The 23752-nt window shown below is 44.6% G+C and overlaps 1 protein-coding gene across 8 annotated transcripts in view; it reads left to right on the top strand.

Annotated features, from left to right (window-relative positions):
* CDH4 (cadherin 4) overlaps nucleotides 1–23752 on the top strand; it is an 812930-nt gene that overhangs the window by 745016 nt on the left and 44162 nt on the right. For all 8 annotated transcript variants that reach the window (XM_081867610.1, XM_081867611.1, XM_081867616.1 and 5 more), the window contains one exon: nucleotides 21323–21508. In XM_081867610.1, the coding sequence (XP_081723736.1) occupies nucleotides 21323–21508 (186 nt within the window). The remainder of the gene's footprint in view (nucleotides 1–21322; nucleotides 21509–23752) is intronic.

Here is a 23752-nt window from a genome sequence, read left to right as displayed (position 1 = left end):
CTTCAGGAGGTATGGAAGGTGCCTACACAAGAACAGGCTATTTCAGTGGTCGCTCCCAGTCTGTGAGAAACATGCCTAGCACCGCGCTTGACAGTTTTATTTTATTTTATTGCATTTATATCCCAAGTCCTACCCCACTCCACTAAAATATAAGCACCACAACAGAGGGTAACTTAACCACTAAAAAGCACCTTAGCATGGGGCCTACTATGGTTGTAGGCAAACAAATACTATTATGATTATTAGATATATATTTTTCCTGGTTAAAGGGTGGAGCGGAAACATTTAAGACAGACTTACTCACATAAAAGGTACTAAATTAAGAGCCAATGAGAATCTGCAATAGCCAGCAAGAATGGCCGAGAAACCACTAACATGAAACAATGCCCTCTCCCAATAATTTTGACGGAAATGATTGCATGAATGAAGCAACGAGCTAAGCCCTGTCCCCATAGCTATATGTCAAATAGGAGGAAGTGTCTGTGTAAGGAAGATAAAGAACTAATTATCTTAATATGTAAATTGGGGCATATTTATCCCATGAACCCCTTGATGCTTAAAGGATCATGCAGGCCTAATTCTCCTTAGGTATCTCTTCCCAGCTACTTTTCACAGATAATAAATAGGCAATGCTTTGCTGTGTTTCTATTATGTTGGAAGCCACCCAGAATGGCTGGGGCAACCCAGCCAGATGAGCAGGGTATCAGTAATAAATTATTATTATAAATTATTATTATTATTATTATTATTATTATTATTATTATTATTATTATGCAGGACATCAACACCAGAGAATGGTGGTGTTTTTGCTTTGCTTGCATCTCATCTTATCTGAAGGAGCACCTAGTATTTCTTTTCATTATGTTGTCTGCCCTCAACTGACTTCTAAGTAGAACAAGTTAGGATTGCACTCTTGGAGGGGGAGAATCCCACTTTCCCTCAGTCAGTTAGTAGAGATCATTGTTCTGAATCTTCCGCGACTTGAAGAGTAAGCAGGAATCCTATTTCAGCCTGTGTGCTGTGCCACATGTATTATTCCTCAGGAACTCCTTTGGATAGGATTATTATGAGGTAGGGGGGAAAAGTAGCCACAACAAATGCTCTTTTATATTATTATTATTATTAAACTATTTTTAGGCTTCTTTCTGGGCCAGTGCTCATCCAAAGAAGTATGCACTCAGAGCAATTGCACTTGATTATTTTGTAGCCAATTGCCATTTTTTTCTTGCATACCTGAATGATAAAACCCAGCCCTTTAGAGTGTTCAAAAAGAAAAACAAAACACAATAGGTTGCATGCAACTAAGTTTTAGGCCTACTGAAATGAATAGTCTGTAAGTTAGTCTTATTCAGGCATCCTCAAACTTGGCCCTCCAGATGATGTTTTGGGACTACAACTCCCATCATCCCTAGCTAACAGGACCAGTGGTCAGGGATGATGGGAATTGTAGTCCCAAAACACCTGGAGGGTTGAATTTGGGGGTGCCTGGTCTTATCTATTCATTTCAGTGGGTGAGTAGAGTTAGCATTGCATGCAACCCAATCAAAATGCATTGTAGCAGCACTAAATTCGGCATCACTTACAACAGGACCAGGGAACTCCAAGCCCATGGCCTGATCCAGCCCAGCAGTCCCCCAGCTCCTGGGTCTTGTTCTGTATCTTGGGGATGATAAGGCTGTGTGTGGTGCTCATGTCTTGCTGTGAGATCGCTGTGTTTCCATGTGCTGACCCTCCCAGTGCTGATAGGAGAACCAGACCTGCTGAGTGGTGTTAGCCTTGAGTGAATGTTGCACCCCTGAGTGATACCTGCATGCGAACTGAAGAGTCAAGGCATGGAATGGCACTCCTTCCCTCCATAGGCTGATGCTGGCACTGTGAAGGAAAACCCTTTTAATCAAGGGCTTTTCACATCTGATGGAAAGAAGCTTATTTATCCAACTTGCGTGGTCATGCTGATTCCAGAACTTCAAGCCTGTGATGCCATTCAGTTCTGCCTACGACGCGGTTTTTCGCCTTCGGAGGACATCCACTCAAAGTTAGCAAATGCTTAATCAGAGAGGAATGGGACCGAAAGGGGGATCCATGCCCACACACAACTCAAATAAAGTCTATTTTTATCATATTCAATCAAGAACAATCAAGCAAGCGAGAGGAGACGCAGACAAATTTGCATGATCACACTTCTGTGCCTTAAATGTTAATTAAAAGTTAGCTTAAATTTGCCTACTGTGCAGAACTTCTCTGGTTTTTTTCTTTATCCCTTTCTCAGTAGCCCATGTAAGGAAAATAATATGTTAGCCAGGCTGAAGTGTTTGTGATTAGTAGAGCTGTGGATTTGTGGCGGGGCAGGAACGGGTGGGAGAGAGCGTTTGCAATCAAGCTCCTTTTCCTTTTAAAAAAAAAAAACACACCACCACACTGGTCCGTTCCACTTCTCCAAGCCTTAGGAGGTCTTATTAAAAGCTACTTTAAATTTCGCCCTTTGGCATCGCTTTGAGGTACTCCCGTTGAGTGTCTGAATCCAAAGCAGAAAAGGAGCCTATTTAAAAGCAACCACGCTACGGATATCCATTTTCTCAGTTGCTGCCCTGCCTAATCACAAGTTGGATTTTCTTTCGCAAGTCTGTGCATGAAGAGAAAAGCAGACTTTGATGAGGCCACAGGGAAGAATTGTGGAGGAAGGAAAGGGATATAGCCACAACTGCTTCTGTGCTGAAAAATGTTCCGAGTTGCAGATGCTGGAACAAACAATTGCTTTTGTGCTGTTCTTGTGAGGTTAAGAGAGGTGTTTGGGTGGTCTCTGTGAAAACAAAATGGCGGACACGGTCTGCTCCATGTAATCCTAAACCACCCTTCTTTGAAAGTAAGTTCAGTTAAAATGAATGAAAGTATAGCTAGGCTTGAGATGTACGATGACAGGTCATGGAACTGAGCCATTTCTACTGTGCTTTCAGGATTCTGCAACAAGGATGGGGAAGACATTCATTCCAGTTCACATTTAATGTGGACTTACATGACATGCATTTCCTAAAACAATATATGAACTGAAACTCAGTTAGCCGCTCTGAGAACAAGACTTTGCACTCGTTGGGTCCCCTGATCCAACAGGCTTTTCTTACGTTCTTATTGTTTGAAATGTGCAGTCCTCTAAATTTTGGGGGTGCAGTTCTCCAATCAAATCATGTGTCCAAAAAGTATATAGTAAAGTATGCATAAAACTCATATATTAGTGACATACAGACATACCTACAGGAAATTGCTTGCAAAAGCTTGCTTTTAAAGATAAATGTGGGCTAAACTGCTACTGAATTTCCTGAGGAATGAATATATATAGATATATATATATAGATATATATTCACAAGCTGATGTGGAATGTAGCAAAATGAACTTACGATTGGGGCCAGGGAATGAAAAATTGAAAGAAACCAAAATTGACAGATACATCTATTCTGGAACTCCCATCTCTTTAAGTTTTTAGGAGGCACTTTGATTTGGATGGTACATGGTATGCTATTGGAGGAATATGTGGTCTTAATTCAGCTGTTACTGTGTTGGGTTTGTGGGGGAATCTTTGTGAACTGCCTTGAGCATCTATTAGAAGCTTTCTACATAGACTTTTTGATACCAGGCATGAAAGCCGTTTCATGCTAAGGATGGTATCAGGCAAGCAATTAATGAAGTGGCTTGGGAGGGAAACAAAGACAAAAGAAGTACCAATATGGATGAAGAGTAGCCAGGTTTCTTTTTAAATAAAACGAAACGAAACCCTACAGTAACTGTGATAATAAATCCACATCTGTGGCGTATATGTAAAAAAAAACAAATGCACTCAGGATTTGTGAACTTTGCAACGTGCTGCAGAAATTACAGTATAGGGAAAACTGACAATTCATAATACATCAGATGGCAGCTTTTTATAACTTTTTTTGGGGGGGGGAATAGAAGCAAGACAGGGATCCCCTCTTAGAATTCCTGCTCCATGACTACAGTCATGGGATTGTTGTCTATAACAGGACGGTATGTGTTTGACTCCACAGAGTGGGAAGTGACGGAGACAGGATGTTTGTGTTACTGTGTTCCATGAAGTGAGACTATGGTCCTTCGTTTTTTTTCTCTTTGCTGTCTGATGCTAGAGAGAGGGGAGCCATGTTGCAGTGCTCCGTGTGTTGATATGTAAATAAAGTAGATTAGCTAAAATGCTGAGTTGCTGAGATTTCTCACGTGAACTGCGAAGACTCTGCCGATCCCTAAGTGTGCCGATGTCTGTTGGCATCGGTTGCTGTGATGTTCGAGATGAAGAAAGCTAATGAAGCTCCCAAACGATTGACCAGGAGGGAGAGAACATGCCAGTTGGGCATGTGTCTTTCCCAGGGTGCTACTCGAGTGTAGGCCAAGCTCCTGACATCCCCCTCCATCCTCCATCCCAGCAAGGATGCGCACCAGCCAAGCGAAAGCATTTGAGGAGGGTATCAAAAAGGACCAGTGATGGGAGTTCAGTTTGGAGGGCAGCATTTGAACCCCAGGCCCAAGATTTCTTACCCCTACTTTACATGGAAGTCAGGACAGGGATAGGGAACTTGTGGCCCTCTGGACATTGCTAGAGTGCACAAAACATCTGGAGGGCTGCAGGGTTCCCCCAGGTGTGCCTTAGACCTTTCTCCTCACTGCCTTAGCAGCAAGGTGCAAAATATGGCTGTCTGACTTGCACCGAGTAAGAGTCGTCTTCCTATCTCAATGGTGGCATTCACCGTGTTTCTGACACAGCCCTTCCTCACCTGATGCCAGAGACTGCACCCTTAATTTCCTGCGCCTCTCAGTTCGACGCAAACAACCAATCCTGGAAGTTGCAAATCAGCCTGCTTGGTTTGAAGAAAGAATTCAGCGCTTTTCAGTTGAAATGGACGATCTGCTCTTAATTGCATTTCAGGTCCAGAGAAAAACTCCTGTAAATAATTAAAAGGAGCAAAACTGTTGGTTCAGCAGCAGCAGGGGAGGGAATGCAGCGGGGAGGGAAGAAAGCTGCTCTTTGATGGCCAAGGCCAAGGAGAATAGAAAATGCCTTCTTAGTCTTGTTCTGGCTGTCGCCGGATGAATACTTGTCAAAACCATACCCTCCAAAATAGCTTTCTAAATGGTCGAGCATCTCTGATTGCCAAATGTGCAATGGTGTATAGGAGGGGAGAAGAATCTCTTCCATAGAAAGCTGGGTTATTTGTCCATTTAGCCCTATATTGTCTAACCTGCCTGGCAGAGATTCTTCAGGGTCTGCAGCAGAGGTTTTCCCCACCGTCCTTTTAACTGCCTATGCCAGGAACTGATCCTACCTTTACCCGGTTTAGCAGGCCAGTTGAAACCATTCCTGGGTTGTGGCTGCTGTTGCATGCTGACAGCTTCAAAGAGCCACAGGTGAGAGCTGAGTGCAGGATGGGAACCAAAGGTGAACGAACTACCCCAGAAGGAGCATAACATGTCCCCCACCAGAGGTAATACACCTCTCCTGACACCCCACACACCCCAAGGAGACAGTTTAAGCTTATAATAAAGGGAAATGACTCCTAAAAGTGCCTTTCCTTCATCATAGAGAACTTGCAGGCTGTTTCCATGCACTTAGAATTAAGGAGCACTGTTTCCTTTTGGGGCAGGTGGCAGGGGACACAGCAGACACAATCTGTGATGCTTCCAAGCTATTTGATTTATTGTAAAACTAGGAGGTTCAGGACAAAAGTGGTGATTGGGGAAATGAAAATGAAAAAGAGTGGGGTGACATCCACTGTTGTGTCAGCAAGCTCCCCCTTGTGCGACACTACTCACCTTTTCCTTTCTTCCCCCTTCCTCCCCAAATTAGCTCTGGGTGGTACCCCAAACCTATGGATGCAATTTGGGGGGGGGGTGCAGTGGGCTGTAGGGGCAGGAGAGGAAGACCCTTGGCATGAGTGATGAAGGTCTGATCTGCTCACACAGATGGTTGTCATCCATTATCTCATCTCAGCTTATTGTTTGATGCAACTCATCCCTGTGTTATTGGGGTGATGATGTGGCCGTGATGGCAGGTGTGAGGCAGGTGAACGTGGCTGATGGAAAATGGCCTTGTGGGCAAAATTAGGACTGCCTGGTGGGCCTAATTTGGCCCATGGCTGGAGATTTCCCCCGCCCATGCCTAATATAGCAGCTCACAGCGTGAAAGCGCTCAACTGTAAGCACTTCAGTTCCCCTTTTTACCTGTCCTGCCAAATGCACAGGCATTTGTGGAACGGGGCCAGCGAGGAACTCAAGGGTGGGGGCTGAGCCAGCCCTGCCCCCACTCCAAGTATTTGGTCTGTATCTGGAAAAGGGCTGAGCATGCCAGAACATCTGCCATCGAGATACGCAGACAGCATTGTCTAGAAATGCAGCCTTGTAGAGGAAATTGACAACTCGTGGAAATACCTTTGCTGGATGTGATCCGCTTCCAACAGATGGTACCATTTAGAAAAATAAGTCCCTTGGATGATTCCCAGATCTAAACAGGAGTCTTTGCCAAAACCTCTATCTTTGATTAATTTCCTCACACTCTCAATATTCAACAATAAGCAACATTTCTCCAACAAGGGTGCTTCACAGCATTTTGACCAGGTACAAGATAATGTGTGCTTTGCCAGAATTATTATTATTATTATTATTATTATTATTATTATTATTATTAATTTCTACCCTGCCCATCTGGCTGGGTTTCCCTAGCCACTCTGGGCAGCTTTCAACAAAAGACTGAAAATACATTAAAACATCAGTCATTAAATACTTCCCTAAACATTTTTTTTTAAATGATGACTTATCTCCCAATAATATTCACCACTGAAAACAACAGCAGAATCCACTGGGCACCATGACCTTCATTATCATCTCTTTAGGGCAATAGGTGGGTGACCTCCAGCTCCCGTAAGCCTCAGCCATAAGAGTTCTGGCCAGGCCACAGATTCCTCACCCCTGGCTTAGAGACAAGGGCCATAGCTCAGGGACAAAGCACTTCAGTTACAGGCAGAAGGTTCCAATGTTCAATCTATGGCGTCTTCAGCCAAGAGGATCTGGTGACTTCCTGATACTATGGCAAACCTCCTTTGTCTCAGAGAAGGATTATTGGCAGAGCTTTGCACATCAGAGAGTCCAGGTTCAATCCCCTGCATCCCTGGCCATGAAACCCTGGAGAGCTGCCAGTCTGTGTAGACACAACTGGGCTAGACAGACCAATACTCTGACTCAGTATAAGGCAGCTTCCTATGTTCCAGGGGGGCTGGTTTCCCCCCAGATAACACAGGATAATCTTTGAAAACTGATTTCCCCACTTCTAAAGATTACAAATATTGGCTCCACAATTCTGTTCTGTATATTTACATGGGCTGTGGCCCTAGCCACCAGATTCCTTCCTCCCCACAGCCAGAAGCATTTCCAATTGCTTGGATGAATCTAGCAGAAGTAAATCTTGATAGCCAACCGATGTCCCTGGACAGTCCAATATTTAAATTTTGGAACCATGCTAAAGCCAAAACTATCCGTAAGCCACTTTGGTTCTTTTGTTTTTTATTAGCGAATGCCATCACTTCTGTTTCATTATAATTTCTGGTTTAGTGTTCTTGTTTGCAAAGTGCACTGTGGATATTTTCTCTCTCTAACATGGCTCACATCAGTGACAGGACACATGCTTTGCCCACAAAAGGTCTCAAACTCAATCCCTGCCATCTCCAGCTCAAGGGATTGAGAAACAGGTGATGGGGAAGAAATGCAGTGTTGTTCTCATTTAAAGGCCAATCTTCATAATTCTCACTTTCCAAAACAATGCACAGCCAGCCTTCAAAATTCACATTTCCCCCAATTTTGCAGTTTGGTTCTCCGGCCAAGTCATTTGCACAAAAATGCACACCCTGGGATAAATTGTACATAAAAATGCATATGTTATTGAAAATAGCATGCAAAAGTGCATTGCGTTAGGGGAAATTGCTCTTCAGAAATGTGTACATTAGAAACATTTGGAGACAAAACTCTGTATATTGGAGAAATTTAAAAAGCTGACAAATTTTCATGAAGACTTTTTTTTAAAAAAAATTGGAGACTGATGTGGAAATGGGGAGAACTGAACCTAAAACTGGGGGGAAAGGGAAACTAAGAAAAATCATAATTGATAGATTCACCCATCCCTTGGGAAGGGGGTACCTACCTGAGACACTAGAGCACTTTTCCCATGGTAGACAATATTCTTCTAGATGGACAGTTGCACTGGCCTCCGGGCAACTTGCTGCAATATTCAAACTATAAGTTACCTGGAGTTTTGTGAGTCTTTCCTCAGCAGGTTCTCCCCCAGCAATTCTTCCCCTAGGCTGGCTACATATGAGCTGAAGGAAGGTGAGCAGGGAGAAGCTAGTCAACTCTTTACCCTCTCGTCATAATTTAGCTTAGAATCATATTCTGCTGCAGGGAGAAAGCCGTGGGGAGTGTGGTTTTGAGCTGCAAAGGGACTAAGTAGTAAAAGTGGCCTCTAGCCATGCATTCTGCTACCACTCTTAGCTCACCCTTGGAGTCAGTATAGAGTTTTGGAAAAAAGAAAACAGCGAAGGAAAGATGACCGCAACTCTTGGAAATTGTTATTTTGAGCTAGAGTTGGATAAAAGACCATAGCAGAACAGGTGGCTTGCCATTTGCAACTGAGGGAGGGGGAAATTAGGCTCTGTAAGTCCCACCCCTTGTCATTAAAGTAACAGTCAGATAGAAAAGGGGCCAACAGGCATCTCTGATTGACATCTCAAGGAGCTACAATACTATCTGTTGTATATTATGTATGCTCAACCAAACCATGCCCTGATCTCCTGATGTGTTGCAGCAGAGCTTTGCTTTTTAGCGGAAAATTAAACAGGATTGTTATTACTATTCTTCCATAGAAGCTCTATCGCCGTTGTGTCTCTTCCTCCCAGCTGCCAGAATTGCAGAGGGCTTTCCATATACTCCTCACCGCTAACTTCAAAGTAACTCAAAGTGACTGATGCTTAACGTCCCCATTTGTGTGCACATTTCAGCAAATTATTCCGATAAAGCTGACCAAATAATTTGCAAAGGTTTCCTCCCCACACCCCCATAACAAAATTATTAGTTTTCGTCTCTTTCAATAACATTTCTAGAAGAATGGGGGAGAGGAGTTAACTTTGTCATTTCCAACAACTTCGAGTAATTAACAGCCTCATTTACAACCCAGTTAAACTGACATATTTGAATTTAAGCTAATTGCATCCTATTGAACTCTGCAGCTTATTTCTGGTCTGCGCATGCATCAATCTCATTGGTTTGAGTAGGACATATGTCCACATAACTGTTTGCAGCGATAGAGGCGATTAGATTGATTTGGCTTAGATCCAAGGATGTTGACTTAATGGAGCTACATAGCACACTCCATGGGAAATAACATTTCTTTGTCACAAAGCAGCGCACAGAAAGCAAGGGATAATGGGCTTTTAATTTCGGTTTCCAAGGCGGCAGTCCTACGCAGGCTTACCAGGGTGTGAGTCCCACTGAGCTCAGTGAGGCTTAAGGCTAAGTTGCAGCCAGGAGTAGCTATGGCTCAACTTTTTTCCTCTTACAACAGGCATTTGTTGGGGTAAAATCCTAAAAAAAACCTCAACAACTTCAATCCTTAAAAAAAAGCTGAACAGCTTCAGTCCTAAAAAAAGCTCGGCCTATTGGTCGGCCCTCGTGGCCCTTCACTTCATCAGATCTGGCCCTCTTTGAAAAAAGTTTGGACACCACTGTCTTACAAAATGCACATATGTGGGCTGGCATCTAAAGTAGGGTAAAGTACTTCTTAACACTTTCTCTTCCTGCAGTTTTCCCATTACAAATGGTGATAATAATCTTAATATTATTTATACCCCACCCATCTGGCTGGGTTGCCCCCCACAGGTGTTGTTTACCACATAAGGAAAGTATCCAGATAGCTGTATCTTTGTTTTCCATGGGAGGAAGGTAGGGGTGTTTTTTTGTTGTTGTTGTTTTTGCGAGGGGTAGTTTTAGTGGAACCACATCCAGTGGGGTAGAATTAAAGGGTTTTTATTATACACTCAGGTACACTGAATTCAATGTAATGCCTAAACATGGAATGTCCGAGGGTGTTTGAGGTGGGACGGGCAGTTAAGTCCATTCAAAGGCGACTATGGGGTGCAGTGCTCATCTCACTTTCAAGCCAAGGGAACTGGCATTTGTCCACAGACAGCTTCCTGGGTCATGTGGCGAGCATGACTCAACCACTTCTGGCGTAACGGAACACCGTGATGGAAACCAGAGTGCACAGAAATGCCGTTTACCTTCCCACTGCATCAATACCTATTTATCTACTTGCACTTGTGTGCTTTCAAACTGCTAGGTTGGCAGAAGCTGGGACAGAGCAACAGGAGCTCACCCCATCGCCAGGGTTCAAACTGCCGACCTTCTGATTGGCAAGCCCAAGAGGCTTAGTGGTTTAGACCACAGCACCACCCATGTCCCATCAATGGGACAGGTACACCTTATGAGCAAGGTGTGTTAGGGAGAAAGGAGAAGACAGGACGTAAGGACATAAGAAGATCCTGTGGATCAGGCAAATGGTCCATCTGATCCAGCGTCACTGTTATCGCAGTGGCCAATCAGATCGCTGCAAGAAACCTTTCCGTGGTTTCTAGCAACTGGTATTCAGAATCGTAGCTGCCTCCAACTGTAGCCATCAATAGCAGGCATCAAAAGCCCTCCCTTCCAATGTGAAGTAGGTCAGTAAAAAGCAGCTTGGTGTACATTTTAGCTCTTGTATATATGGCCTGTCCATTCATTTCAAAGGAAGCACATCCACAGATGCAAATGTATTTCCTCCATTCATAAATAGGGCAGCCTTTGAAGATGGTGAAGCTGTGTGCATATCAGGCACAAGAGTCTTCAACACTAAACCTTCCTTTAAAAATCCTTTCATCCATAAAGATGAAGCTGAACTTTAGTTATCAGAGATAGTTCAAGTCTCTATTTAGGTCTGAATGCACCCTATATCTAATTAGAATTGGTAGATTGTCTTTTTAAAATGGGTCAGCCATGCGGGGGGGGGGGGGACAACAACCCAACGCTCCCTAAGATCTAATCTTGAGATTGTGAAGGGGGGAGAATATCGTTTTATATTTGTTCATTTACACCTTCTCTATGGTTAAAAGAAGAATTAAAACGAGGTCATTAAAGTTTCCCTGGAGACAAACCTCAGACCTCGGTGGTAATATGATTAATCAAATGTAAAAGTGAAGCCAGCTATCTTGAATGAATATAACTCATTTTTATAAAATATCTAATTACTGTAACATAGTCTGCTGTAGGAAAAAAAAGGAAGAGAAAATTAATTGCAATAACAATTCAAGAAGATAATTTTTTTCAAATTGAGGTCTACACACGAAGCTAAATGGAGATGATTAAGTAATTTTGGCTTCATGAACCCCCTTGATGGGAGTTAGTAATAATGAATTTTTCAGACCCTGGAGTTTAAAATTGCCAAAGATTAGGGCATTTCATTTTTTAAAAAAACTAGTAGACTTCAATTTCCTGTTGCCAAAAAAAGGAAGACAGATACATTTGCTTTTCTCAAATTGGAATATAAACCTACTTGTTTAAATTTCAGAGTGACAAAATGTGATCTTTCATGTCCCCATCTCAAGCCACTTAAAACTCGAACAAGTACATCATCCACAAATGCCTTTGCATTGTCAGAGCCAAGGACCCTCAAAATTCAAGTAAGCAAAATCCAAAATCACAACACTGGCCTGATTAGCACATAACCATGCTAAGCAATGGGTAACATTAACCATAGTCTATGTATGGAAGTGAAATAGTGATGTATGGAAGTGAAAGCTGGACCATAAAGAAGGCTGGTTGCCGAAGAATTGATGCTTTTGAATTCTGGTGCTGGAGGAGACTCTTGAGAGTCCCATGGACTGCAAGATCATCAAACCTCTCCATTCTTAAGGAAATCAGCCCGGAATGCTCACTGGAAGGAGAGATCCTGAAGCTGAGGCTCCAATACTTTGGCCACCTCGTGAGAAGAGAAGACTCCCTGGAAAAGACCCTGATGTTGGGAAAGATGGAGGGCACAAGGAGAAGGGGACGACAGAGGACGAGATGGTTGGACAGTGCTCTCGAAGCTACGAACATGAGTTTGACCAAACTGCAGGAGGCAGTGGAAGACAGAAGTGCCTGGCGTGCTCTGGTCCATGGGGTCATGAAGAGCCGGACACGACTAAACAATAACAACAACAACATGCTAACCACAGTTAATAAACCATGGTTAGAGCTGAAGCATTTCGCAGAAGATCTTTTAAACCTTGGCCTATTTTGTCCCAGAATAGTTAAAAGAATCGGTGAGAGCAGCTGAGCTTTGAGAGCAGTTTAATATATATTTTTTACACTCTGCAGTCACAGCTCAGTAGTTTTTGGGTGGTGAAGACTCCTTAAGGAGGAAGTCCAGTTTCAGATGGAAGGCTAAAGCTGACTAAGGCTTATAAACCAAATATAAACCTTAGTTGGTAAGTGACCTTTAACCATTGTTGTTGTTGCAAACTCAAGAGAGAAAGAGCGAGAGAGAAATGGGGGACACAAGGAGAAGTGGGGGAACCATCAGTTCATATTATTAATGCATTTACACCCAAAAGCTACATACAAAAGTAACAAGTAACATACAAAAGCTGTTACTTGAAAGTAAGAGATCTTTATTCAGGTCCAGCAGCAGACGATGCTCAAGAATGAGCAGGGAAAGAAATTCAAAACTGGTCAGAAGCAACAAAGAGGTCCCAACAAGTTTCCACACTCCTCCCTGTTATAGAGGGGGGTTTTCCTCTGGTGGCAGATGACAGAGACTATGACACCACAAGACCGGTGTAAAACCAAATCAAATAAAGTTTTTGTTATAAAACAACAAACAGCAAAGCTTGTGGGTGTTTTTCCTGCAGGCAAAGTTCAAACTGCAGCTTTTTCCTCCTTTTGTAGTCATGGCCAGCTATACCCAATTTGCCCAGAGCTTACAGAAACTGTTCTTAAAGGTACAAACATCTTTACTGTTTCTTTGCAGAATGATTCCCAACACTCCCACCATGCTATTAAAGACAAGGTATGGTTCATTCACTCATGAGACTCTCTCGCCTTATGTGACCATTGGGTTTGCAAACATGTACCCCACCTCTAGTTTCTTTTTCCCTTCAATGAACACCTCAACATTTTGTACAGTTCACAGGTCCTTATCAGGCCATTATAAAACACATTTAATTTGCAAGCAACAGCAGGACATGATGGCAGCATCTAGGAAGTCTCCAGAGCATGTCAAAATGACTACTTGTTTTTTTGGGGGTGGTCTCTTTTTTGCCTTGAAAAGGATAGACACCTGACTATTTGAGGGCATGATATTCCTGATAGCATGAATAGTTGTGGTTAATATTTGATCTTCAAGCAAGGTGGTTTTGATGGACCATGCATTAAATTTCATGGCAGCCATGTGTTCTCCAGGGCTGTTACACAGCTTATGTACTGTGCAGCCTAGTCCATGCCAGGTACCCTGTCAGCTTGTCCTGAGCCTATTTGTCATGAACCATTTCATTTGTAACATCTGCCCATGTTACACATCCCCCTGCTGTGGTATTCTCCCTTCAATGCAACCTCTCTGCAATTTTCACTTTTCCATTAATATGTGTGGAGCCAGGAGGAAGGAATCCATTAGCCAATGCCCCTGTAATATGTATTATGTAATAATGAGGATAAAATGTCCAAAGTGAAAATGAGATGCCTGTGCCAAGGCGCTGCTCTTCTAGATGTGTGCAATGAGATGTAACGTTGCCAGATGTTGCCGACAAAAATGTCCACAATTCAATTAAATGGTCTCCAACCTTCCCCGCGTTGCGCTTTAGTCAGGAAGCAAACCACAGGTAGTAGCTTTATTGAGCTAATATGTATTCACATTGGATTCCTATAAACAGCAGTCTGGGGTACATCTTTGCTATCATAAAGCAGTGTTTGTTGGCAGAATAAAGCAAACTGTTTCTCCTGGCTGGCAGACTCCAATGGCACAGAGTCTTCCGATCCAAGCAAACACCTGTTCTACAAATTCCAACAGCATCACTATAAAGAAACAAACAAAGACGCCATCATGGCGCAACTTATTCTGGGGTTCACAGCATATATTATGCTAATCTCTGGGTGTCGTGTGGCATCATAGAAGGCATTGTGCATCTGGTGAGTTGGACCATTGGATCACTGGAGCCAGAGTTGTTTCTTCCCCCTTGCTGTAGCTCACTGGAATCTCCTATCTGGTGGAAAGCTCTGTCACAAGAGACTAGGGCCCTGCGGGACGTGACATCTTTATAGGAATCCAATGTGAATACATATTAGCTCTGCAAGACAGAGCTGTTCCAGCAGGCCTTTGGCCAAGGCACAGTCTGACCCCGTCCTTTGGTAATCCTCACAGAACTCTACCCCAATGGTTGCCATTAATTTGATTCTGAATTGATTTTAGAATGAATGGGTTTTAGAATGCTGTGTTACTTTTATTGTTGTTAGCCGCTCTGAGCCCGGCTTTGGCTGGAGAGGGCGGGATATAAATAAAAAATTATTATTATTATTATTATTATTATTATTATTATTATTATTATTATTTTCTCCAAGCTGTGCAAGTTGAAATCCTTTGGACCTGGGACTTCCCAAGGTTGGTGCTCCTTCCCTAGCTGGTTCAACAACATGGGCCAGGGAAGTTGCTATTGTGAAGTTGCTATTGGAATGGGCTGTAGCTCAGAGGTAGAGCTGTAGCTCAGAAGGTAGCTTCTTATATAATAAAATAACAACAACAACAACAACAACAACAACAATAATAATAATAATAATAATAATTTATTTATACCCCGCCCATCTGGCTGGGTTTCCCCAGCCACTCTGGGCTGCTTCCAACTGAATATTAAAAAGAATACAGCATCAAACATTAAAAACTTCCCTAAACAAGGCCGCCTTCAGTTGTCTTTTAAAAGTAAAATAGTTGCTTATTGCCTTGACATCTGCTGGCAGGGGGTTCCACAGGGCAGGCGCCATTACTGAGAAGGCCCTATGCCTGGTTCCCTGTAACTTCATTTCTCACAGTGAGGGAACCGCCAGAAGGCCCTTGGAGCTGGACCACAGTGTCCAGGCAGAATGATGGGGGTGGAGACGCTCCTTCAGGTATACTGGACTGAGGCCATTTAGGGCTTTAAAGGTCAGCACCAGCACTTTGAATTGTGCTTGGAAACATACTGGGAGCTCAAGAACTATGAATAAGCAAAGTAAAAAACATCCTTATGGAAGACAGTTTTCAGCTAGGAAGTTTCCAGCTTTGAAGCAGCTATTTATGTCAGTCTTTCTAATTTAAGTGGCTCCCTTTAAAGCCACATTCCTTGACTTGGTTGCCCTCCAGCTGTGCTAGCTGGGGCTGATGAGAACTGCAGCCCAAAAGAATCTGGAGGGCATCAGTTTGGGGAAGGGTGGCTAAAGCTGTTTTGTTCCCAACTGGGATATCTTATAAATTATCTCTGCATTTATGCACACACCCTTTTCTAATGAGACAATTAGCCTTAACTAATGAGCCCATTTACAGATGCCAGCGCTGCCTGTTGCTCATCCCTACCTCTCTCTCTCCATCCCCTTTGCAACCATGTAAGGGTGTGACGGTTTTACTAGAAGAACATATTCAAAAGGCTTTGGAGCAGAACAAGAAAACGGTGCTCCCCATGGAGATGGAGAATTGAATCGATGCCTGAGAAAGAAGAGTGCAAATCAGAACTCTCTTGAAGATTTCATTCCTTATTATCTAAATCCACAGCCCCCCCCCTTTTTTTTTTTTTTACAAATAGCCCCAAAGTCAGTGAAATGACACTGTGGAAAGAATTTGGATTTTTCCATCAGAAAATTATGTTTAAATAAAACTAATCCAAACATATCAGCCCCTCCTGCATGAACTCCACACACAAAAAAGTGTGCAAAAAATTACGCATTTCGTAACAAAAAAAGTATATAAAGTCTGTATTTAACGCTGTATTTTATCCCAATGTATGCATTTCCAAACATACTATTTGCTAATATTTAATGCATTTGGGGCAAACAATTCTCAGTGGCATTCCTCGCTTCCTAATGTATGAGTCTCACTTTACAGAGGGCAGTCGTTCATTTGAAGTCCTTCATTTGAAGAACTGCCCAGTCTTCGGTCCATTTAATGATTTTAAAAATTTGGATATGAAATCATAGGCTGGTCAACAATTAGCACCTGGACAGAAAACCAGGTAACCACACAATTCACCTGGTCAGCTTGGTGAGATGCACTGTATTTCTAGTTCAGTTATATGCTAGATTTACATCTATGGATATAAATAAGCATATGCAAATGTATTTAGCAAATCAGAGTCCCCTTTTGTCTTCTTTTTGGGTGATTTGTTTCCTCTTCTTTTGGTGATGAGTTAAGTGGCCAACCTATCCTGATTTGCTTCTGCAACGCTTCCACGGTGGTAACGCTATGACTGTTCTTTATGGAGCATTTGTTCTGATTTGTTTGCAGGATGACAATGAACATCCATCCTTTTTTGCTTGTGTGGTGCTTACGCTTCTTCCCATTCATTTAGCACACACTTTTCAATGCATTTCTCGATCATTTCCGTAACTGGAAAGAGTAATAAAACAACAATGACACGTGAATCAGCTGTGCCAGAGAACCCTTTAATCCACTTTACTGGGGCTAACCTGAATTTTCAATATGTTTTTGAGTCCTTCCCACACAACAGTGACAGTCTGGAGTCAGCCTAAGAATCCACAGCTGCACACTTAGGATCGGATATCCTTTCATCCAAAACAATCCATCTGGGGTTACTACTACTTCCTGGGTTGGCATTTAGGGCCCCAAAAAAGGGTTAGAATCCTGTTCTTCCTTGAAGGGCGGTGGGAGATGAAAATTATCCACTTACTATGACTGTACCAGCCTAATGCATGCTTCATCCAACTCAAGTGTTATGGGATAGCTATTGTGCTTAAAGTGATCTTGAGGGTGTGCTCTCAGCGATGGGTGAAACTGAAAATGCATTCCGCTCCGAGCACAGATAAAAGCAATCTTATCTTAGAGTGTATACTTCAGCAAGTTTTCATGTACAGACTTAATACTGATTCCTGCTACTTCTGGACATTTTTCCAATAACTTTTGACACTTCGGAACTCATTCTCTGTGATTCTGTTACTTCACAGCAATAGACTTACCGTATTTTTCGCCCCATAGGACGCACCGGCCCATAGGACGCACCTAGTTTTTGGGGGGGGGATAAAGGGGGAAAAAATATTTTTCCCCCCAGATGTGGGGCTGGGGCGGGGGAAGCCCGAGCTTCGCCTGACCCCAGCCCCCAGAACAGGCTGCTATTTGCAAGCCGTGGGAGAGCTGTGCGAAGTCGCGTGGCTCTCCCACGGCAAGCTCTCCGCTAGCTGTGGGAGAGCCACGCGACTTCGCATGGCTCTCCCACAGCTAGCGGAGCACTGCGCGAAGCTTGGGGCATGCTGAGCTCAGCGCACCCCAAGCTTCTGGGTGCAGACAAGCTCTCCGCTAGCCGTGGGAGAGCTGGGTCTCCCATGGCTAGCGGATAGCTTCCTGAAGCCTGGAGAGCAAGAGGGGTCGGTGCGCAACGACCCCCCTCACTCTCCGGGCTTCAGCGAAAGCCTGCATTCGCCCCATAGGACGCACACACATTTTCCCTTCATTTTTGGAGGGGGAAAAGTGCGTCCTATAGGGCGAAAAATACGGTACATTTTCTAGATAACTGCTTCTGGAGCAGGGACAGGGACCCTTCAGCCCTCCAGATCTTGCAGGACTACAACTCCCACCTGACTGTTCGCCATGCTGGCAGGGGCTGATGGGACTTGGTTGTCCAATGACCTCTGGAGGGCCACAGGTTTCCTACCGCATTCTAGAGGTTAAAAGGAATGCTTAGGAATTCTCCACATTCTCAGTCCAAAATGCTCTCGAGACTACTGTTCTTTTTGGTCTGTTGTGTTTGCCAGAAGCAACAATAACAAAACAAAAGCACAAAAACATAATTGTAGAATAATGCGCTTAATTTGCACAACATATTCCTGCCTGAGCTTATTTTGGCTACCTTGGTGCAGAAACTGGATTTTGCTTGAAATCAAGGGAAGATTTAGTTAACTACCCATTGACATAAGGTGCCACAAGACACTTAATCTCAGGGTTGTGCGTTCAAAACCTATATTGAGCAAAAGATTCCTGCATTGCAGGGGGTTGGACTAGATGACGCTTGTGGTCATTTCCAACTCTGTGATTCTACATTGAGCTGGTTACAAAAAAAAATAATCAAACACTTCTCACTGAAGCAGCACTATTGGGTTACCCTCCACAATCAAATAATGTTGGGGTGGCTCCTGTTTCACGTTATCCATTCCTCGGGCCCGAAACAAAGGTACGTTTGATGATAAAGCAAACTCGACAAAACTTGAAAACGGAAGCCCCTGCTTGCTTTTTTATTATTTTTATTTTTATCAGATCAGAATTTTAAAGTGTCCTCTCCACCCTCACCCCTGCCAAGAGTTTGCGAGATAAAGATCTTCTATTGTTGAGCCAAAGAGCTCTTAAAGGTCATTGGCACAGGAGCTCCATCACTAAGACTGGGATGAGATCCCATTTTGGATAAATTCACAAGTTTTCTTCCTAACAAGATGATAGTATCAGGGCTGGAGCGTACAGGAGTGTTGGGTTACAGATGAAAGGCTATTGTGTTCTCAAAGGCAGACTCTGCGAGTTTCTGTGCAATACACAAGGCCCCAGAAGTCAAGTAGTTTGATGAAAGGGCTTCTCTCTTTATTAGCTTTTGAATACAGATAAAAGTACAGTTTTCCTGTGAAAGTCTAATGCAAGCTTCGAAGAATTCTCCACACACACACCCTTTTTGTGTGTGCTCACAGCTCTTTGGTACAGCATCTCCTTTGCATGCAAAAGGCCACGGGTTCAATCCCTGGCATCGCCAGATAAGGCTGGGAATGACTCCCCCCTGAAACTCTGGCGATGTGCTACCCCAGCGTAGACCATACTGAACTTGCTATAAGGCAGCTTCCCAAGTTCCTAAATAGCTCAGTTGGTTGAAGCGAGGGGTACAGGGGCGGTTGCCCCAGGTGCAAAATTGTTAAGGGGTGCCAAATTTCAACACCCAATGCTGCCTCAATACAGCTGCACGCTTCCATCGCTGGGCTCCATGTCGTGAATTCTTCACGGCGCTTTAGCAGAAATGCTCAGAGTTCCAGGTTCTTCAGTGCAGTATATTTATTGTGAGCTATATATACAAATAGGGATGCAGGTGGCGCTGTGGGTTAAACCACAGAGCCTAGGACTAGCCGATCAGAAGGTCAGCAGTTCGAATCTCCGCGACGGGGTGAGCTCCTGTTGCTCAGTCCCAGCTCCTGCCAACCTAGCAGTTCGAAAGCACATCAAAGTGCAAGTAGATAAATAGGTACCGCTCCAGCGGGAAAGTAAATGGTGTTTCCATGCGCTGCTCTGGTTCGCCATGCTTAGTCATGCTGGCCACATGACCCGTAAGCTGTACACCGGCTCCCTCAGCCAATAAAGTGAGATGAGTGCCGCAACCCCAGAGTCGGCCATGACTGGACCTAATAGTCAGGGGTCCCTTTACCTTTATATATACAAATATCTGCAGGCTACAGGCTACACGAGCAGTTCACACAGTCAAACAGAGTACCTGGCTGCACCTTAAGGCAAATAGGAAGACCTCTAAATCTCTCTCTCTCGCTCTCTCTGACCACACTCCTCTACACCACCACTTTTACTGCTGGACGGGTTTCCCTTTTAAACCGATGACAGCCAATCAACTGTCAACACATTACTGCCGAGTCATTCTGACGCAGCACTTCCATAGAAAGTATTGCAGGCTGATTGCATCAGCCAGTTGCATCAGCTAGCAAACTCAAGCCTGCAGACTTACTATCTCACACGGCATTCTGTGAATCCCGACACTCCATTGAAAATGGCTTCTCCATGCGAACCAGGAAGCAACCTCTCCGGACAACGGGACAACTCTTCGTGTCTTATCTCTGCGGCTGCAATCTCCTGAAAGTCGTGGACACTATTAGGCAGTTGAATGTGCATCCGTACTGCCGTCTGTTTCGCTCCCTCCCAGGTGGCACCCTAAGCCACTGGAAGGCAGAAAGGGCAACAGTAGGTGGGTCTAGGGCCAATGGCAGGCAGAGGCAACTAATTCTAGCTCCTCCTCCCTACCAACTTCCGCAAGAACAACAATGAGAGTGAGGAGGAGGAAGCCTGACAGGTAGAATGACCCTTTGGACTGTGAAATATACTTGGAGACCTGTAGTGATTTCCCCCCAAACCTCAGGCTTTTATATATATTACTTACACAATGAGTCCTGTCTGACTGGCTGGTTCTGCTTTCCTCCTGGAGCCTGATTGGTCTTTTCCTGCAGGCCAATCAGTTGTTGCATTCTACGATCCTATTTGCCTATTGTTCTAGGATCCAAGCTTAGTACATAACAGACTGGTTGTAAGTAAGAAGGCTGGCAAGGTGGGACTGGCTGAGGTTGGCATGGCAACGCCCCATTTGGCTTACTGGACCAGCCTCCACTGTATTGTAGTGGGAGATACTGTTACCAGATGACCTGTGGACCTTCTCAGTCTGCTATTCAGTTGCTGACTATTGATGGCCAACTTCATGGCCCCTCACAGTCTCCCTCCTTGTGGTTCTTTATCTTTAAACTGGGCTAGGGCTTGACAGACCTCCCATTAGAGAACTGTCCTTCAGACGACCATTGAGAGGTTTTTAAGTCACGGTGCCAATTTATGTATTTTATGATAATTACTGTCAATGTTCTTATTTCTTAAGTGTTTTTTTAAATATTTCCTTGGTTGTTGTAAACCGCGGTATCATCATTTTTGTTGGAGGGCAGTATAGAAAACTCTTAATTAATTAATTAGCAAAATAAACAGGGGAGGCAGATTGGGAATGCACTTGGGAATGCACTTGCTGAACCTTCAAACTCTGATGGTTTGGAGCTTCCAAGCGTACAGACAACCAGGTGAACACGCATTGAAGAGACATTGGGCACTTTCCCCGATACACACACACACTCCATTAGTTCACTCGGTTGTCTGAAAAGGGCGCTTGAAAAAGTAAACACTGGGCTCACACGTTTTCTGTACCATCCCAGTTGGTCTTCCATTATGTGAAGATGTGATGAACACACAAACATGCATGCTTCTAACAGCACTTTCTTTTTCTTTTTCAGTATTCCGGTGAGGTCCCAGAAAACAGAGTGGAAGTTGTGGTCGCTAATTTGACAGTCATGGATAGAGATCAGCCTCACTCGCCCAACTGGAATGCCGTTTACCGGATTATCAGTGGAGACCCTTCTGGTCACTTCACCATCAGGACAGATCCCGTTACCAATGAAGGGTTGGTAACAGTTGTGAGGGTATGTACATTGTGCTGCTCACCTCATTTGGGGCCCTATCCTTCTACTCATCCCATTTGGAGTTCTGTCGTGGGTAATCTATGGGGAGATTTCTGTCTGTAGAAGAGTTAGTCAAGATCTTCTAATGAAGGGGTCTGGACCATAAAGGACTTTTGCAACGGTGGAGACCGTGGGTGCAACACTCTACCTCCAATTTTTAGCTTGCCCTCAGGGCTTTCCTCAGAACCTGCCCCACCACAGCTCCTCTTCCTAAGCCATGTCTCTCACTGAATAGGCCCTTAAATTAGCATGACCAATTCACCCTATTGATTTCATTGGGTCTACACGAACCAAGTCCAACTCTGGATCCAGCCAATTCTACTTGGTTGTCCTGCATCTCACCTCCACTTCAAAATGAGACATTACCAACACCAATGGCAACTATGCGTACCTGATAATATCTCATTTAAGTTTTAGACCCCGAGCGCAATGCCCATACCATTAACCTGCATGCGGAGGTGATTGTTGCCTTTTGTCTTTCCAGAAAGAAACCCACATTTGCTATTTGTTTGAAAACGCTGCTTAGAAAATCAGCAGCACGGGTCAACACCTTCTCTCCCCTTGTGTTATTATGCACAGAGAGCATCAAGCGAATCATTTAGCAGATAAGATTCCTGCAGCTGTTTTCCATAGAGTCTGTGGCATAGACCATCAAGACAAGAAAGGATGTGCGAATGAATAGGCTGCTCTGATTGGCAAGAACTTGCGCAGTGTGTCCGATACACTGTTCTCGAAAAGAATCTTCTTTTTTGCAAGCATGTTGCTGAGAACAGAGCTTTTTCAATCTTTTGAAAAGTGTGACCTTCCCATAGCAGCAATTTTTTTAATGTACTATGCTGCGCTGCTAAAGTTGAAAGAGCAGCATTGTGAGAGACTGATTCATGGGCGAAGAACATTTGCTGCTACCTAACAAACTGCCCTGCCTCCGAAAACAATGCCATCCGTGAAATGCCACAAGGATGGAGGGAGAAGCTTGTGAGCTTGTTCTTGCATTGACCTTGGGGACATTCACGGTTGCTACCTGGTTAAGCAATTATTATTTTTAAAGTCATTTTAACTGGCTCCATCTGTGGTTCCTGCAACCTTCATACACACACACACATACCTAAAACCTCATTCCTTTTCATCGCCCTTATCTTGGATTCAATCCATGACCTATACGACAATCTTCTGTTGCTTGCATCTTTCTTCATCATCAATGGTAGCATTTTACCGATCCATTCAGAATTCTCCCATGGAATCCAACAGCCTTGCTGCCTGAGAATCACTCTCTGACAGGGAAGGGAACCGAGGGCCTGGAGTCTGAATCTGTCTGGCTCTTTGGATGCCCTAAGCCAGGCATCCCCAAACTCGGCCCTCCAGATGTTTTGGGACTACAATTCCCATCATCCCTGACCACTGGTCCTGTTAGCTAGGGATGATGGGAGTTGTAGTCCCAAAACTTCTGGAGGGCCAAATTTTGGGATGCCTTCCCTAGGTCATGCTCCCTGTCCAAGCAACACCCCTCTCGGGCTCTGCTCCATGTCGCCCTCTAGAGCTTTTGCCCAACTGAATTGTGTCCTTGACCTCTGTTGATGTCTCTTGCTTGCCCAGATGGAGACATGTGTGGAAACCTCTGGTAGAGCATCTGCTTTTTTTGCCAAAGGTCCTTGTTGGATAGCTCAGTAGGTTAGAGCAGTGTTTCCCAACCGGTGTTCCGCGGCACACTAGTGTGCCGCGGAACGTTGCCTTGTGTTCCGTGGTTGGTGTGCCGTGGGAGGGAGGCGGGGCGGCGGCGGCGAGCACACGCGGGGCGGCGAGCGAGCTCCCTCCCACATCCCATCGCCGCTCGCTTCGGCCGGCCTACTGGAGGAAGGCGCGAAAACCTCGCGCATGCGCAGGCCTTCCGCCTGCGACAGCCCAGTAGGCCGGCCGAAGCGAGCGGCAATGGGATGTGGGAGGGAGCTCGCTCGCCGCCCCGCGTGTGCTCGCCGCCCGACTCGCCCGCCTCCCTCCCACGGCACACCAGCCTACCTCCGTGGGAGGGAGGCGGGCGAGTCGGGCGGCGAGAGGCGGGGCGGCGGCGGCGAGGAGAGGTCGCCCAGCGCGGGGCTCTCGCCGTCTGCCTGCCTGGCTGCCTGCGAGCTCGGCGGGCAGCGCTTCCGCCCGCAGCGCCCGCCTCGCGGCTCTCATTCCCTGCCCCTGCCAAAGCTCACCCAGCCAAGC

Source organism: Podarcis erhardii (assembly GCF_964252035.2).
Source record: "Podarcis erhardii genome assembly, chromosome: 6".
NCBI classification, from domain to species: domain Eukaryota; kingdom Metazoa; phylum Chordata; class Lepidosauria; order Squamata; family Lacertidae; genus Podarcis; species Podarcis erhardii.
The sequence above is the reverse complement of the archived record's forward strand: the minus strand, read 5'-3'. Positions and strand labels throughout refer to the sequence as shown.